The sequence below is a fragment of the Oncorhynchus mykiss genome, chromosome 16 (assembly GCF_057628025.1).
Source record: "Oncorhynchus mykiss isolate SJ-2025 chromosome 16, ASM5762802v1, whole genome shotgun sequence".
In the NCBI taxonomy this organism is placed as follows: domain Eukaryota; kingdom Metazoa; phylum Chordata; class Actinopteri; order Salmoniformes; family Salmonidae; genus Oncorhynchus; species Oncorhynchus mykiss.
In genome coordinates, this window is record NC_143037.1 from 17,798,593 (window position 1) to 17,817,500 (window position 18,908).

Genomic DNA, 18,908 nt, shown 5'->3' on the forward strand with positions numbered 1-18,908 from the left:
CCAGAACAGACTATGGGAGGCGCACAGTACTACACAGAGCCATGACTACATGGAACTCTGTTCCACATCAAGGAACTGATGAAAGCAGTGAAATTATATAAAAGAAAATAATACAAATACACCTTATGGCGGGGACAGCGGGGACTGTGAAGCAACACAAACATAGGCACAGACACATGCGTCCACACATTAACATATGCACTACACACACACCTACACATGGATTTTGTATCGTAGATATGTGGTAGTGGTGGAGTTGAAGCCTAAGGGCACACAGTGTTGTGAAATCTGAGAAGATATTGTAATGTTTTTAAAATTGTATAACTGACGTAATTTTGCTAGACCACAGGAAGAGTAGCTGCTGCTTTGGCAATGGGGATCCATAATAAATACTAATACAAATGTTAGGGAAGAACTAGGCCATAACTAAAGGCCTTATGAAATGTCTAATATATGGTCATAAATGTTTTACTTTTAATTCAAACACATTCACTTGAAGGTTTCAGGACTATACGTTTTTGACTGCAAAAACCATGCCTCCGTCACTAACACACACATTCATGGGTCGGTATCTCTAACATCGACTTGAAAGGCATGCTGGGAAATATGTAAATGAGGCTCTACATCCTACAATGTTAAAACATCCCAAAATATTACTTTAACACAACTAAGTGTTCTTTTAAAGATGCATTATGTAACTTTTTGGGCGACCTGACAAAATCCACATAGAAATGTGTATTATAGCTTTGTCATTCTCATTGAAAGCAAGTCTAATAAGTGGTTGATCTGTTCTATGTGCGCTATTTCTACGTTTCCCATTTTAAAGTTTAGTTTTTGGGTCTTTTACTTTCAGGTTTGTACACCAGTTTCAAACAGATGAAAATACAGTCTTTCTGGTTATGGATAATATATAGCGGTTAAGATGGTACAATGATTCTCTACACTATTGCTTGTTTTGGTAAATAAACTGAAATTAGGCTATTAGAATTTTTGCAACAAGGAAATGGCGAAGAAAATTCTGCATAGTGCATCTTTAAGTCGGAATTTGCAACACCCACAGTTTTAGTGATCCAACACTCTTAGGGTGTTAGTTTATCAACACTTTGAAAAGTGTTGGTTTAACACTATTTCAGTGGGTCACATACACACACGAAGAAAGTGTTCAATTTAACACTGTGGCTGTTAAAGTTCTGATCTCAAATTTGCTGTGTATTTCTAAGTATTTGGACACGGCCTGTGTGTGTGTGTGTGTGTGTGTGTGTGTGTGTACATTTGTGTACACTACCGGTCAAAAGTTGTAGAACATATGGAATAGTGTTTTTTTTTATTTTATCAAAATCGATTTTATATTTGAGATTCTTCAAATAGCCACCCTTTGCCTTGATGACAGCTTTGCACACTCTTGCATTCTCTCAACCAGCATCACCTGGAATGCTTTTCCAACAGTCTTGAAGGAGTTCCCACATGCTGAGCACTTGTTGGCTGCTTTTCCAGACAATGTCACCAGAAAAGCAAACCCACATCATAACACCTCCTCCTCCATGCTTTACGGTGGGAAATACACATGCGTTCACCCACACCGCGTCTCACAAAGACACAGCAGTTGAAACCAAAAATCTCCAATTTGGACTCAAGACCAAAGGACAGATTTCCACCAGTCTAAAGTCCATTGCTCCTGTTTCTTGGCCAAAGCAAGTCTCTTATATTCTTATTGGTGTCCTTTAGTAGTGGTTTCTTTGCAGCAATTCGACCATGAAGGCCTGATTCACACAGTTGATGTTGAGATGTGTCTGTTACTTGCACTCTGTGAAGCATTTATTTGGGCTGCAATTTCTGAGGCTGGTAACTAATGAACTTATCCTCTGGCTCAAACGCATTAAGGAAAGAAATTCCATAAATTAACTTTTAACAAGTCACACCAGTTAATTGAAATGCATTCTAGGTGACTACCTCATGAAGCTGGATAAGAGAATGGCAAGAGTGTGCAAAGCTGCCATCAAGGCAAAAGGTGGCTATTTGAAGAATCTCAAATAAAATATAGATATTTTTTTCTGTTTTTTTTGTGTGAATTTCTTTTACCCCTTTTTCTCCCCAATTTCGTGGTATCCAATTGTTAGTAGCTACTATTTTGTCTCATCGCTACAACTCCCGTACAGGCTCGGGAGAGACAAAGGTTGAAAGTCATGCGTCCTCTGATACACAACCCAACCAACCCGCACTGCTTCTTAACACAGCGCGCATCCAACCCAGAAGCCAGCCGCACCAATGTGTCAGAGGAAACACCGTGCACCTGGCAACCTTGGTTAGCGGGCACTGCGCCCGGCCCGCCACAGGAGTCGCTGGGGCGCGATGAGACAAGGATATCCCTACCGGCCAAACCCTCCCTAACACGGACGACGCTGGGCCAATTGTGCGTCGCCCCACGGATCTCCCGGTCGCGGCCGGTTACGACAGAGCCTGGGCGCGAACCCAGTCTCTCTGGTGGCACAGCTTAATCACTGCCCCACCTGGGAGGCCATAATAAAATATATTTTGATTTGTTTAACAGTTTTTTTGGTTACTATAGGATTCCATATGTGTTGTTTCATAGTTTTGATGTCTTCACTATTATTCTACAATGTATAAAATAGTAAAAATAAAGAAAAACCATGGAATGAGTAGGTGTGTCCAAACTTTTGACTGGTACTGTATGTGTGTCTGTGTTTCTGTGCGCACGTATGAATATGCGCATGTATGTGTGGTTTACCTATGACCAGGATGTTGTTGAGCTGCTCTACTCCGTCTATCTTGGAGAGCAGCTGGTTGACCACCGTGTCGTGGACACCTGTGCTGCCTGCCATGCTGCCACGTTGCTTACAGATGGCGTCGATCTCGTCAAAGATGATGATGTGCAGCCCACTGTTGGCGCCCAGCTGTGGAAGAAGAGAGATATGGGTGAATGAAGCAGGAGGAAGGATGCTGTGGTCACACAGGCAATGCAGTGCTAACTTAGGAGAGTATGTAGACTGTCTACCACTCGCAGCTATGGCTGTTCTGGGCTAAATTCTCCTTGGTGCGACAAGAGTGAAATCTAAAACCTTTCAAAGCCTCCTCATCCTCCCTCTGCTCTGCCATGGAGGGACAAAGTCCGCATAAACAGAGAAAGAGAAAGAGAGAGTTTGTGTGAGGGAAAGACCGAGAGAGTCCGAGAGAGTCCGAGAGAGTCCGAGAGAGACCGAGAGAATGCGAGAGAGAGAAAGAGAGACCGAGAGAGACCAAGAAAGACCGAGAGAGACCGAGAGAGACCGAGAGAGACCGAGAGAATGTGAGAGAATGCGAGAGAGACCGAGAGAAAAAGAGAGAGAGAAAAAGAGAGAAAAAGAGAGAGAGAAAAAGAGAGAGAGAAAAAGAGAGACAGAGAGAGACCAAGAGAGACCGAGAGAGACAAAGAGAGACCGAGAGAGACCGAGAGAGACCGAGAGAATGCGAGAGAGAGAAAAAGAGAGAGCGAGGTGAGAGAGACTGAAAGCAAGAGATAGAGAGAGCGGGGTGGGGGGTTATCTGTCCATCTCTGGCCCTGTCAGTCTCCAGACGTAGCATTTAAAGCAGGTGTGGAGCTGGGCTTATTGTGGGCTAGGTGAGAGAGGGGGACAGAGAGGGGGGCAGAGATAACCCAGCAACTCATTAGGTGGCGAGGAGTGAGGCCGTCACTGTCACATCGGCGTCACCATGGGGGCTCAATACACAACTGTCCCCCAGTATGGAGAAACCCACGGACTTTTCCACCGTTATTATTACTAATATGCCTCTTTAAAGGGCAAATCAATCTTCTGCAGGAGAAATTAGCTTCTCTGTGAGGATTTGTGTGATGCTTATCTGTGTTTCGTGGCGTAGGCTGCATATTGGCCTCGGGATAAGGAATCCATTTAGTATGACATCTATTTGATTGACTTGTTATCAGGTATGTTGTGCTTGATAACCACATGAGTAATTGCAGTGAAGGTACTGGGTGGATTTAATGACATACACAATTGATTTACTGGTGTGTGTGTGTGTGTGTTTACGCATCTTACTGAGTTTTTATCTATGTCACATAGTGTTTATGATTTTTTTTCTCCCTCCCACCCTCTTCTGCTCGTCCTCTGCGTCGGCGAACAGCTTCCTGATGTTTGCCTCGGACTCTCCCACGTACTTATTGAGGATCTCAGGGCCGTTGACCACCTTGGGCTCGCGGGCGTTCAGCATCTTCCCAATCTGCCTGGCCATCAGAGTCTTACCACAGCCAGGAGGCCCGAACAATAGGATGCCCTTCACGTGCTTACAGCCTGACAGGGAGGGACACAGACAAAACGTGAAAAGAAACACATCAGACTTGGTGTGAATGGTTTGTGTGTGTCACAATAGTATCAGACTTGGTGTGAATGGTTTGTGTGAGTCACAATCGTATCAGACTTGGTGTGAATGGTTTGTGTGCGTCACAATCGTATCAAAAAGTCGGTGTGAATGGTTTGTGTGCGTCACAATCGTATCAAAGTCGGTGTGAATGGTTTGTGTGAGTCACAATAGTATCAGAGTCGGTGTGAATGGTTTGTGTGAGTCACAATCGTATCAGACTTGGTGTGAATGGTTTGTGTGCGTCACAATCGTATCAAAGTCGGTGTGAATGGTTTGTGTGAGTCACAATCGTATCAGAGTCGGTGTGAATGGTTTGTGTGAGTCACAATCGTATCAGACTTGGTGTGAATGGTTTGTGTGCGTCACAATCGTATCAGAGTCGGTGTGAATGGTTTGTGTGAGTCACAATCGTATCAGACTTGGTGTGAATGGTTTGTGTGAGTCACAATCTTATCAAAGTCGGTGTGAATGGTTTGTGTGAGTCACAATAGTATCAAAGTCGGTGTGAATGGTTTGTTTGAGTCACAATCGTATCAAAGTCGGTGTGAATGGTTTGTGTGAGTCACAATAGTATCAAAGTCGGTGTGAATGGTTTGTGTGAGTCACAATAGTATCAAAGTCGGTGTGAATGGTTTGTGTGCGTCACAATCGTATCAAAGTCGGTGTGAATGGTTTGTGCGAGTCACAATAGTATCAAAGTCGGTGTGAATGGTTTGTGTGAGTCACAATAGTATCAAAGTCGGTGTGAATGGTTTGTGTGAGTCACAATAGTATCAAAGTCGGTGTGAATGGTTTGTGTGAGTCACAATAGTATCAAAGTCGGTGTGAATGGTTTGTGTGTGTCACAATAGTATCAAAGTCGGTGTGAATGGTTTGTGTGAGTCACAATAGTATCAAAGTCGGTGTGAATGGTTTGTGTGAGTCACAATAGTATCAAAGTCGGTGTGAATGGTTTGTTTGAGTCACAATCGTATCAAAGTCGGTGTGAATGGTTTGTGTGAGTCACAATAGTATCAAAGTCAGTGTGAATGGTTTGTGTGAGTCACAATAGTATCAAAGTCGGTGTGAATGGTTTGTGTGTGTCACAATCGTATCAGAGTCGGTGTGAATGGTTTGTGTGAGTCACAATAGTATCAAAGTCGGTGTGAATGGTTTGTGTGAGTCACAATAGTATCAGAGTCGGTGTGAATGGTTTGTGTGAGTCACAATAGTATCAGAGTCGGTGTGAATGGTTTGTGTGAGTCACAATAGTATCAGAGTCGGTGTGAATGGTTTGTGTGAGTCACAATAGTATCAGAGTCGGTGTGAATGGTTTGTGTGAGTCACAAAAGTATCAGAGTCGGTGTGAATAGTTTGTGTGAGTCACAAAAGTATCAGAGTCGGTGTGAATGGTTTGTGTGAGTCACAAAAGTATCAGAGTCGGTGTGAATGGTTTGTGTGAGTCACAATAGTATCAGAGTCGGTGGGGAAAGGCCTCTTTAGCACTCTATGCTCCCATTGGCTGTTTCTCCAAAGCACTGTGTTTGAGGTGACTTTTGCCTTAAAGTCATTGTCCGATCTCATCCCTGATTCATGTCACATCCAGATATGAAACATTCCCAAGGTATTTAAAGTTCACAAGTTCAATTTGTGACAATGAGCAGGAAAAAACTGATGAATCGGCTAGATTTACTGTATTTACAGCTATGATTCATTACAAGTTGACTCTGTGGTGTGTTTCTTATAAAGATCAAGTCTTGTGATTAGACCCAACCAATTTGGAGCAGTTTTGGGTCTAGACTGAAACCCAGACTGCATTGGTCCTAGTATCTTTTTGCACCTGTTTAGTGACATTTGCTCCCGACTCATCGAGGGGCCAGAGATAGACATCGCCCCTGTCATTTATACGTGCTGAAGGGGAGACAGACAGGGGTAGTGAGGAGGGGCTCCAGGTAAACCATTATAGTGTGTGTGTGTGTGTGTGTGTGTGTGTGATCCCTTGCTGTCTTCCTGACTTTTGCGGGAGTGTGAGGAGACATGGAGAGAGTGAGAGCCCCACCACACACACACCTCCCCCTATGATCATCTCTCTCAGCACCTGCGCTCCCTGACACTCCCCAATTACACCCTCACCTTTAGACTCTCCTCTATCAGGGCTCGCCATCTCATTAGACCAGCCAGCTGGCCACAGCCAGGGGCCAACTCCTGCACCCCATAGCACCCAGCCGCCCTGCTTAAGGTCATCTCTCGCACTCACACTGGACGCCACGAGGCTAGGACTGGGGCTCTCTGTGTGTGTGTGTGTGTGTGTGTGTGTGTGTGTGTGTGTGTGTGTGTGTGTGTGTGTGTGTGTGTGTGTATGACGCAGAAGAGCACCTGACTTGCTTTCACTATGAACCATTCTTTAGTGATGGGAATCAGCATCGTAATCTGAGACATGTCAAACAACTATTTACCAGTGCATGCAAGGATTATTCCGTGGGGGATGGATGCCTGCGTCATAACTGACAGACGACTGACAAATGAGAGCAGCATCTCGAGAGGACACTACATTGTCTGTCCAATAATGGACGCCCCCTTGGGCCTAACCGAGTGAGTGAGACAATTCATTTTTCAAATACCTAGTTTACCGGTAGTCTAGTGTTCAGTAGTGTTGTCAAACAAAGAGAAAAGTCTGAAACTACATTCTCAGTCCAATAATAGTATCCTTATTCGGTCCACTTGTTTGAGACTGTGTCACAATGTGCAGTAGTATTGGTCTGAAAACCAATGCCATCAGAACACAGAGTCTTATTCATATCATGGTGTTTCATCCAGAGACCGATTGTGTGATTTGGTTTGGCAGGCTGTCCTGCCCCCCCCCCCCCCCCCCCCTCCCTCCCCTCACAGTGGCTAATGGTTCAGTCTGTCTGACGTTAGGCTGGAACACAGGCTCACTGGGACCTTGAAAAGTGGTTAGCGGGGGGATGCGGTGAGAGAAAAATACACAGAGAGCTATAAAAAGTACAAGTAAGAGAGCGAGAAACTGAGTGTGCAAGAGAACAGGCATGTGTGAAAATAAGACTGAATACAATGGATTGAGTGAAAGTCAAGAAAGAGAAACTGCTGTTGAGAAAGAAAGATCTGGAGGACGAGAAAGACCAACAGGGACAGAGAGGAGCTCACCCATCTGCTCCACGATGTCTGGAGGAAAGACTCGAGAGGCGAAGGCCCTACGGAAGATATCAGAGAACTCCTTGTCCAGGCCACCGATGCCCATGCGCTCAAAGTTCCAGTCTGGGTTGATGATGGACTGACGAGACTCTCTGGTCTTCGCTTTCCCTTGATTATCAGAAAGGCAAATACACAAACAGGGTTCAATACTTTGTTAACCTCAGGTTCTCATCTATTTAACCTTTGACATTTTCTTCTTTATTAGTGTTTTGTATGTGTGTAAACCTAGCACCAGTGGCAGCTCATAGATGGGGAATGGTGCAAAGCTTTTAATGTATTAACTAAATAGTCCATCAAAGACATAATGAAGAACATGTACTCTACATGCAACTGAGTGAATGACACTTTCCTCTCTAGGAAACTTTCGCCATCTCAATTTCATCACTCAAAACAACTGAAAGCAAGGAGAGGATAGCCAAACATAAAATTTGGACAGGGTGCCCCCTTGGGGTCGTATTGGGTTACAACAAGCACATGCCACAAACTGATAAAGTCAGTCAGGGTGGTTTAGTGAGGCCGAGTGTCACTTAGCTTAGCCTTGTAAACACATCCACTTTGGTTCATTATGGAAATATCAAGCCTAATTTGTTTACATCTTAATATCCTGGGTCTATTACGCTTTGAGCGGACCAACTTGTCAGATATACACAACCCTGATTTACAAATACCGTAACGGAGTGAGACTAAATACATTTGCTGTAGTCACTTAATACAAGACAGGGTTTTCCACGAGAGCAAGCCGAGGATGACACTTACCAATGAGGGTAAGAGAGGAGCTCTCTGCCTTCTCGAAAACCACCTGGCTGTTGCCCAGCAACAAGCCAATGTCAATCTGTAAAGACCACGGAGATAGAAGACAGTTAGGAGTGAGATGGTGGACAGAGAAATCCACACGTTTTCTATGAGAATTTACTTTACTAACTAGCTAGCACCTTCGGTGTGGCTTACATCACCATGTTGTGTACACAATAACTACTGTATAGCTAGTGTAACTATAATAAACTCAGGGAAAAAAAGAAACGTCCTTTTTCAGGACTCTGTCTTTCAAAGATAATTGGTAAAAATCCAAATAACTTCACAGATCTTCATTGTAAGGGTTTAAACACTGTTTCCCATGCTTGTTCAATGAACCATAATCAGTTAATGAACATGCACCTGTGGAACGGCCATTAAGACACTAACAGCTTACAGACGGTAGGCAGTTAAGGTCACAGTTATGAAAACTTAGGACACTAAAGAGGCCTTTCTACTGACTCTGAAAAACACCAAAAGAAAGATGCCCAAGGTCCCTGCTCATCTGCGTGAACGTGCCTTAGGCATGCTGCAAGGAGGCATGAGGACTGAAGATGTGGCCAGGGCAATAAATTGCAATGTCCGTATTGTGAGACGTCTAAGACAGTGCTACAGGGAGACAGGGCGGACAGCTGATCGTCCTCGCAGTGTAACACCTGCACAGGATCGGTACATCCGAACATCACACCTGTGGGACAGGTACAGAATGACAACAACAACTGCCTTACACCAGGAACGCACAATCCCTGCATCTGTGCTCAGACTGTCTGAAATAGGCTGAGAGAGGCTGGACTGAGGGCTTGTAGGCAGGTCCTCACCAGACATCACCGGCAACAACCCACCGTCGCTGGACCAGACAGGACTGACAAAAAGTGCTCTTCACTGACGAGTCGCGGTTTTGTCTCACCAGGGGTGATGGTCGGATTCACATTTATCGTCGAAGGAATTAGCGTTACACTGAGGCCTGTACTCTGGAGTGGGATCCGTCATGGTCTGGGGCAGTGTGTCACAGCATCATCGGATTGAGCTTGTTGTCATTGCAGGCAATCTCAACGCTTTGCATTACAGGGAAGACATCCTCCTCCCTCATGTGGTACCCTTCCTGCAGGCTCATCCTGACATGACCCTCCAGCATGACAATACTGCTCGTTCTGTGCGTGATTTCCTGCAAGACAGGAATGTCAGTGTTCTGCCATGGCCAGCAAAGAGCCCAGATCTCAATCCCATTGAGCACGTCTGGGACCTGTTGGATCGGAGGGTGAGGGCTAGGGCCATTCCCCCCAGAAATGTCCGGGACCTTGCAGGTGCCTTGGTGGAAGAGTGGGGTAACATCTCACCGCAGGAACTGGCAAATCTGGTGCAGTCCATGTGGAGGAGAAGCACTGCATTACTTAATGCTGCTGGTGGCCACACCAGATACTGACTGTTACTTTTGATTTTGACCCCCCCCCCCCCCTTTTGTTCAGGGACCATTATTCAATTTGTTAGTCACATGACTGTGGAATGTCTGTTGTTGAATCTTGTTATGTTCATACAAATATTTGCACGTTAAGCTTGCTGAAAATAAACACAGTTGACAGTGAGAGGACGTTTCTGTTTTTTGCTGAGTTTCTAAGTAGTTATGATTAGTTATAGTGTATGAATAGTCCTATGTAATGTAACATGGAATGGTGCTAATCTGACTAATAAAGGTCATGAGAGGGTTGATGCTGGAGGTACATGTACATTGTGCTTCTTCCCAGAGCCTGCATTTCCCTTGAGGATGCTGGGGTCCATGGCCTCGATGTCCTTTATCAGCAGGCCAAATAGCTTCTCACAGAAACTAAACACCAGCTATATAGACAGAGAGAAACAGGATGAAAAGTGGACAATGTGTCATAAGAATGTAAAGCATAACAGCATGTGAACAAATACAAACCGTAGCAAATTGTCACAACGTAAGTACGCCATTCTCAAAGGTTCTTGCACGCCGTCAATAAGTATTTGGATAATCTAATCGATGGGGTTAAAACAGGATTTGTTAAGGATCTCCTTGCATCAGACGATGGAAATTGACTATTGCATGTGATACATTTTGCTCCAGAATGAAATGATTCCCCTGACATCTTACCATTAGATGCAGAAAAAGCCTTTGATAGGTTAAAATGGGAGTACCTACAGATCGCACTAGGTCATCTGGGCTTGTGTGCTAAATATATCAATCTGATTTTGTACGCCAACTCTTGCGCAATGGTGATGACCGGCACTAACTGCTCCTCCTTCTGTCCCCATCCCTAGAGCTTCTGTCCCCATCCCTAGAGCTTCTGTCCCCATCCCTAGAGCTTCTGTCCCCATCCCTAGAGCTTCTGTCCCCATCCCTAGAGCTTCTGTCCCTATCCCTAGAGCTTCTGTCCCCATCCCTAGAGCTTCTGTCCCCATCTCTAGAGCTTCTGTCCCCATCTCTAGAGCTTCTGTCCCCATCTCTAGAGCTTCTGTCCCCATCTCTAGAGCTTCTGTCCCCATCTCTTCGTTGCTTCTCATTCTCTCACTTCAGCCTCTTGCCCTTGCTAATCCAATATAGATAGATCCTAGTAGTGACACAGATTGGCGGTCAAATGGGGAGAAACTTGTTCTTTACGCGGTTTGTTCGTTATCCCCTTGAAACAAGCTAGATTTCATTATGGCCCAATTGTTTCTAATGTTCTGTCTATGCAGACATTAGCAATGAGAGACACACTCATGTAGTTTGTTGTATTCCCAATGGAGTAAAAACATTTTATTTACACTTAGAGATCTATTTGACTCTCAAGGACTAGGTGCTTTTTCAGATGAACAACAGATGTTTCATTTATCTTTATTTTGTGTGTGTGTATTTTTCCACCTTTTTTGAGCTTGTCTCATCGCTGCAACTTCCCAACGGGCTTGGGAGGCGAAGGTCGAGTCGTGCGTCCGCCAGAACATGACCGGCCAAACCGCGCTTAACACCCGCCCCCTTAACCCGGAAGCCAGCTGCACCAATGTGTCGGAGGAAACACAGTTCAACTGCCAACCAAGGTCAGCCTGCAGGCACCCGGCCCGCCACAAGGAGTCGCTAGAGAGCGATGAGCCAAGTAGAACTTCCCCGGCTAAACCCTCAATTAAGAACATATTCTTATTTACAAAGACGGCCTACCCCAGCCAAACCCTCCCCTAACCCGGACGACGCTGGGCCAATTGTGAGCCGCCGTATAGGACTCCCAATCACAGCCTGGGATCAAACCCAGGTCTGTAGTGACGCCTCTAGCACTGCGATGCAGTACCTTAGGCCGCTGTGCCACTCGGGAGGCCCTTTGTTTTCCAGTTACGTGCTACCTTAAAGGCTTATGGTGTTCGCTGGATTTCACATTTATGTAAAATCTAAAACCAAAGGAATTGTATCTGTTATTTATTTGAAAATTGTTTATGGTACAAACAAACCCTTGAAGATGAATGAAACCATGGAATAATGACTTTTGAGTTCTAGAGGAAGACATTGGAGTGGGAAACTGTGTGGAGTACATAAGTGGAGCATCTTGGAACCTTAACCTCCAAACAATTCACTTCAACTTCATTCATAGAACGTATGCTACTCCACACAAAATATATCAAATGTCTTTAGTACCCTCCCCTTTAGGTACCTTCTGATCACAGCTACTGCTTTATTTATGCATGTAATGTGCAATTGTCCTCGGGTTTATTGTTTTGGGAAAAAGATCACTATATGTCTATCTAAAATACTTGGGAGAAAGTGTAAGATCTCCCTGCTCTCCTGTTGTGTTGCTGTTGAATGACAGCACATCAGGATCAATGTCTTTAGATCACAAAAGGGTGGCAGGCCTAACAACTGCAACAACAACAATGCTTGCCTTAAGATGGAAGCTCCAATGGGTGTTCTCATTTTTAGATATTGTTATTTAGGAATTGTCCACTGCTCGTTCTCAAGGTGACAGTGAAAGAATCTTATTAATGTGGTCAAACGCAGCTGAAAGTGTAAGATCTCTTGCTATGAGAAGTAAAATCAAAAGAGTTACGGGTGGAATGGTGTGGGTTCTATTTTGGGTTTATTTTCTAATTCATCCTGTTTTTATTTTACTTGCTTTGGTGGACTCAATTAGCATAGCATTTATTGTTGCTTGGTAAGTGCATGTACTATGAATGTCTCTTGTGGTATTGATAAGCATGTAATGATTGTCATGTGATATGGACATGCGCTGACAAGGTATTTATCATTTGTCCAATGCTGTTTATTCTGCCAATTGATTGAATACAGATGAATAATAAAAACATATTTTAAAAATATATACAAAATGTAAGTACACAACAAAAAAGTTTGGGCAATTAAATTATTTGACGAGATGTGCGCTCTATGCTACCCCTCAAAGTAAAGCCAAGAGTACGACAAAGTTACCCCTTGACAATGATCTACAGTCAGTTTTGCCACTTTGCAATGATTAAGGATTTGGGATAAGGGTAAGCTGATCCTAGATCTGTGTGTACGGGCAACGTCTACCCAGAGCTTCAAGACCAACAAAGTCCTCGAGGAGGTAGTGTGTGTAACCCCAACCTGTCATCCTAGCCTTCCCCATCCATCTGTAGGCTACAGTTCCAGTACCTGCTGGCCTACACTGAAGGCCTGGCTGTTGAAGTGCTGGATGAACTCTGCAGCCATCTTGTCTGAGTCGTATGGGCTGCTGTCCACGCTCTTCTTCTGCAGGAAGTCAATCTCCACTATCACGGTGCCTACACACTGCTTGGACTTGTCAAAGTTGTAGCCGGTCACTACATGGACACACAGCGGAGAAAGGACACACACAGTGAGATGGCAAAAGAGTAGTAGCCCAATTACTTTTCACCTCGTTTCTCAGTTTTTATTTTCACGTAAACGTCAACTGTCTGGTTGGTGTTAAATTACAGTACCTTGCTCGTTAGTGCTATTCACTTTGTAGCATATTGAATGAACAACCTCATCAAGGACAAACAACTAATTATTACCATTTGTTAGAGTGTACTGTTCACGTTACAGTGAGTTCAAATGGGCCTCTGTCGTTCAGGGCTTCACATCTGAGAGCGCACACTGCAACACGGGGCTGAAAGTGATTAAGGGAACCAGCTGTTCACAGTGCTCCGTCCACACCTAGCTTGTGTTGCCGTACCGACGTTATGCAAATGAGCCATGTAGCGGATCTATTCCGGGCCAGGGTGTCTTTACATATCAACACTTTGCTAATTTAAGGGCTCATATTTTGATTTGCCTAGGCAGAGCTAGTCTGGTCCCAAACCACATGTGCTGTAGCCAACTGTTGTTGCCATGCCTACATGTTTGTCAAGCCAAAGAACGAACACAGAGAGGAGTTGGCTGTAGCACTAAAACAGATTTGGACTATGAGGCTAAGGCAGAGCTACAGGATTTAGGCCTATTACAATAGGCATTTTCGCTACAGATATAATCTGATAGTAGGTTTATAATGGCTTTGGTTACTACATGATTCCATATGTGTTATTTCAAAGTTTTGATGTCTTCACTATTCTACAATGTAGAAAATAGTAAAAAATAAAGAAAAACCCTGAGTAGGTGTTCTAAAACTTTTGACCGGTAGTGTATATTAGTGAGATTTTCCACATTTATTTTTTACATTACAGCCTTATTCTAACATTTATGAAATAAAATAAAAATCCTCAGCAATCTACACACAATACCCCGTAATGACAAAGAAAAAACTATTTTTTTAGAAATGTTAGCAAATGTATTAAAAAATAAAAACAGAAATACCTTGGGGCGGCAGGGTAGCCTAGTGGTCAGAGCGTTGGACTAGTAACCGAAAGGTTGCAAGCTCAAATCCCCGAGCTGACAAGGTACAAATCTGTCGTTCTGCCCCTGAACAGGCAGTTAACCCACTGTTCCTAGGCCTTCATTGAAAATAAGAATTTGTTCTTAACTGACTTGTCTAGTTAAATAAAAAGGTCAAATAAAAAAATACATTTACATAAGTATTCAGACCCTTAGCTATGAAACTCGAAATTGAGCTCAGGTGCATCCTGTTTCCGTTGATCATCCTTGAGATGTTTCTACAGTCCACCTGATGTAAATTAAATTGATTGGACATGATTTGGAAAGGCATACACCTGTCTATATAAAGTCCAACAGTTGACAGTGCATGTCAGAGCAAAAAAACTATCCATGAGATTGAAGGAATTGTACGTAGAGCTCAGAGACCGGATTGTGTTGAGGCACAGATCTGGATAAATGTACCCAAAACATTTCTGCAGCATTGAAGGTCCCCAGTGGTCTCCATCATTCTTAAATGGAAGAAGTTTGGTGGCCGTCCAGCCAAACTGAGCAATTGGTCACTCTGACAGAGCTCCAGAGTTCCTCTGTGGAGATGGGAGAACCTTCCAGAAGGACAAACATCTCTGCAACACTCCCCCAATCAGGCCTTTATGGTAGAGTGGACAGATGGAAGCCCCACCTCAGTAAAAGGCACATAACAGCCCACTTGGAGTTTGACAAAAGGCACCCAATTACTCTGGTTTGATGAAACCAAGATGTAACTTTTTGTCTGAATGAAGAAGAAACCTGGCACCATCCATACGGTGAAGCATCATTCTGTGCAGATGTTTTTCAGCGGCAGGAACTGGGAGACAAGTCAGGATCGAGGGGAAGATGAACAGAGCAAAGTACAGAGAGATCCTTGAAGAAAACCTGCTCCAGAGTGCTCAGGACCTCAGACTGGGGCGAAGGTTCACCTTCCAACAAGACAACGACCCTAAGCTCACAGCCAAGACAGTGCAGAAGTAGCTTCGGGACAAGTCTCTGAAAGTCCTTGAGAGGCCCAGACAGAATTGAACCCGATCAAACATCTATGGAGAGACCTGAAAATAGCTGTGCAGCAACGCTCCCCATCCAACCTGACAGAGCTTGAGAGGATCTTCAGAGAAAAATGGGCGAAACTCCCCAAATACAGGTGTGCCAAGCTTGTAGCGTCATACCTAAGAAGACTCGATACTATAATCGCTGCCAAAGATACTTCAACAAAGTACTGAGCATCTGAATACTTATGCAAATGTGATATTTCAGTTTTTTTTAAATATAAATTAGCAAAAATATAACTTTTTTTTTGCTTTGTCATTATGGGGTAGTGTGTGTACATTGAGGGGAAAAATCAATTTACTTCATTTTAGAATAAGGCTGTAACGTAACAAATTATGGAAAAAGTCAAGGGGTCTGAATTCTATCAAATATATTCAAAAATTATTTAAAAAATTAATACAAATACATTTTAAAGAAAAAGAACACCTTCTTAATATTGAGTTGTATTTTTGTCTTTCCCATTCACTCTCTGAATGGCACAAATACACAATCCATGTCTCAATTGTCTCAAGGCTTAAAAATCCTTCTTTAACATGTCTCCTATCTTCATCTACACTGATTGAAGTGGATTTAACAGGTGATATCAATAAGGGACCATAGCTTTCACCTGATCAGTCTATGTCATGGAATAGGCAGGTGTTCCTAATGTTTTTTACACTCAGTGTATTGCAATCAACTGGAAGCTCTATCACTGCAGCAAAGGATCATGGGATAATTGCCATTTCTCTGACATAGTAGAAACATCTATAACCATTAGAGTGAAATATGATTAGGTTGCAGGGTTTTTGCTAGAGAAGGATGCTGGGTTGTTATTGTTGAGACTGAGTGGTTATTGTGGCTATGGACCAGAGCTAACCATCAATAGGAGAGCAATAATACAATGGCAATGGTTAGCAATTGCCTTAAAGAGGCTGCTTGAAGCCGAAAGTACCTTCCTGCACTCGCACACAATCACCTCACAGTTCATCATGTTTTACTCTTACCTTCCACATCCTGACCAATGGAGATGCCTGCCCATTTTCTCTGAAAAACAAGTCATTTATCCTAATCAGTGTACAGTTCACACATTTCCTTTATATAAACTATTTATGGCAGGGGTGGGCCAACTATTTGGCTCGAGAGCCACAATGTGATTTCGAAATTCAACAGAGGGCCCACAGATTTTTTTCTTACAGATATGTTTGTAAATATAATTTTGCGGGCCAGAAAAAGGGAAGTTATTTGAAAATATATAGGTCCATTATAATTTAAAAGGAGTGGCCTGGAGTGTTTTTTCCTCCCCAAAATAAATCACCCCCCACCCTGATTTCTGGCATCCAGTTTCTCTGCAACAAGGTATAAACAGGCCCAGGAAAAATCAATTATTGCATATGTGGACGACAGTACATCTCCAACGTAACAACACTAATAAATAGGGTGTTCTGACAAAAACAGTGGTGTAACGTTCCTCTCAAGCATGGTCTTATTTTACAAGCCATTTCATCTTTCAAGAAGAACATCAGTCACACAACGGTCAAAAACCCTCAGGACCAGGCAACAGGTTTTTGACTGATCATGAACTGATGTGTCACCTACTTTGCATGATTTAGGTCTAAGCTCTTGGCTGATGTATGGAGCATTACTTTACATGACTTAGGCCTAAGCTCTTGGCTGATGTATGGAGCATTACTTTACATGACTTAGGCCTAAGCTCTTGGCTGATGTATGGATCATTACTTTACATGACTTAGGCCTAAGCTCTTGGCTGATGTATGGAGCATTACTTCACATGACTTAGGCCTAAGCTCTTGGCTGATGTATGGAGCATTACTTCACATGACTTAGGCCTAAGCGCTTGGCTGATGAATGGAGCATTACTTTACATGACTTAGGCCTAAGCTCTTGGCTGATGTATGGATCATTACTTTACATTACTTAGGCCTAAGCTCTTGGTTGATGTATGGAGCTTTACTTTACATGACTTAGGCCTAAGCTCTTGGCTGATGTATGGATCATTACTTTACATGACTTAGGCCTAAGCTCTTGGCTGATGTATGGAGCATGACTTCACATGACTTAGGCCTAAGCTCTAGGCTGATGTATGGAGCATTACTTTACATGACTTAGGCCTAAGCTCTTGGTTGATGTATGGAGCATTACTTTACATGACTTAGGCCTAAGCTCTTGGTTGATGTATGGAGCATTACTTTACATGACTTAGGCCTAAGCTCTTGGCTGATGTATGGAGCATTACTTCACATGACTTAGGCCTAAGCGCTTGGCTGATGAATGGAGCATTACTTTACATGACTTAGGCCTAAGCTCTTGGCTGATGTATGGAGCATTACTTCACATGACTTAGGCCTAAGCGCTTGGCTGATGAATGGAGCATTACTTTACATGACTTAGGCCTAAGCTCTTGGTTGATGTATGGATCATTACTTTACATGACTTAGGCCTAAGCTCTTGGCTGATGTATGGAGCATTACTTCACATGACTTAGGCCTAAGCGCTTGGCTGATGAATGGAGCATTACTTTACATGACTTAGGCCTAGGCTCTTGGCTGATGTATGGAGCATTACTTTACATGACTTAGGCCTAAGCGCTTGGCTGATGTATGGAGCATTACTTTACATGACTTAGGCCTAGGCTCTTGGCTGATGTATGGAGCATTACTTTATCAAATCAAATCTAATTTTATTGGTCACATACACATGGTTAGCAGATGTTAATGCGAGTGTAGTGAAATGCTTTACATGACTTAGGCCTAAGCTCTTGGCTGATGTATGGAGCATTACTTTACATGACTTAGGCCTAAGCTCTTGGCTGATGTATGGAGCATGACTTCACATGACTTAGGCCTAAGCTCTAGGCTGATGTATGGAGCATTACTTTACATGACTTAGGCCTAAGCTCTTGGTTGATGTATGGAGCATTACTTTACATGACTTAGGCCTAAGCTCTTGGTTGATGTATGGAGCATTACTTTACATGACTTAGGCCTAAGCTCTTGGCTGATGTATGGAGCATTACTTCACATGACTTAGGCCTAAGCGCTTGGCTGATGAATGGAGCATTACTTTACATGACTTAGGCCTAAGCTCTTGGCTGATGTATGGAGCATTACTTCACATGACTTAGGCCTAAGCGCTTGGCTGATGAATGGAGCATTACTTTACATGACTTAGGCCTAAGCTCTTGGTTGATGTATGGATCATTACTTTACATGACTTAGGCCTAAGCTCTTGGCTGATGTATGGAGCATTACTTCACATGACTTAGGCCTAAGCGCTTGGCTGATGAATGGAGCATTACTTTACATGACTTAGGCCTAGGCTCTTGGCTGATGTATGGAGCATTACTTTACATGACTTAGGCCTAAGCGCTTGGCTGATGTATGGAGCATTACTTTACATGACTTAGGCCTAGGCTCTTGGCTGATGTATGGAGCATTACTTTATCAAATCAAATCTAATTTTATTGGTCACATACACATGGTTAGCAGATGTTAATGCGAGTGTAGTGAAATGCTTTACATGACTTAGGCCTAAGGTCTTGGCTGATGTATGGAGCATTACTTTACATGACTTAGGCCTAAGCTCTTGGCTGATGTATGGAGCATTACTTTACATGACTTAGGCCTAAGCTCTTGGCTGATGTATGGCACATTAGGCCATTGACAAATGTCCAGTGAAGAGTTATGGT

At 43.4% G+C, this 18,908-nt stretch overlaps 1 protein-coding gene across 2 annotated transcripts in view; it reads right to left on the reverse strand.

Moving 5' to 3' along the window:
- The window catches only part of LOC110491491 (vesicle-fusing ATPase), a 47,721-nt gene that overhangs the window by 11,717 nt on the left and 17,096 nt on the right, over positions 1 to 18,908 (reverse strand). For both annotated transcript variants that reach the window (XM_036946369.2, XM_036946370.2), the window contains exons 4-10: positions 16,207 to 16,246; positions 12,968 to 13,134; positions 10,084 to 10,191; positions 8,323 to 8,398; positions 7,519 to 7,674; positions 4,105 to 4,304; positions 2,747 to 2,912 (exon numbers count right to left, since the gene is read on the reverse strand). In XM_036946369.2, coding sequence (XP_036802264.1) covers positions 2,747 to 2,912; positions 4,105 to 4,304; positions 7,519 to 7,674; positions 8,323 to 8,398; positions 10,084 to 10,191; positions 12,968 to 13,134; positions 16,207 to 16,246 — 913 coding nt within the window. The remainder of the gene's footprint in view (positions 1 to 2,746; positions 2,913 to 4,104; positions 4,305 to 7,518; positions 7,675 to 8,322; positions 8,399 to 10,083; positions 10,192 to 12,967; positions 13,135 to 16,206; positions 16,247 to 18,908) is intronic.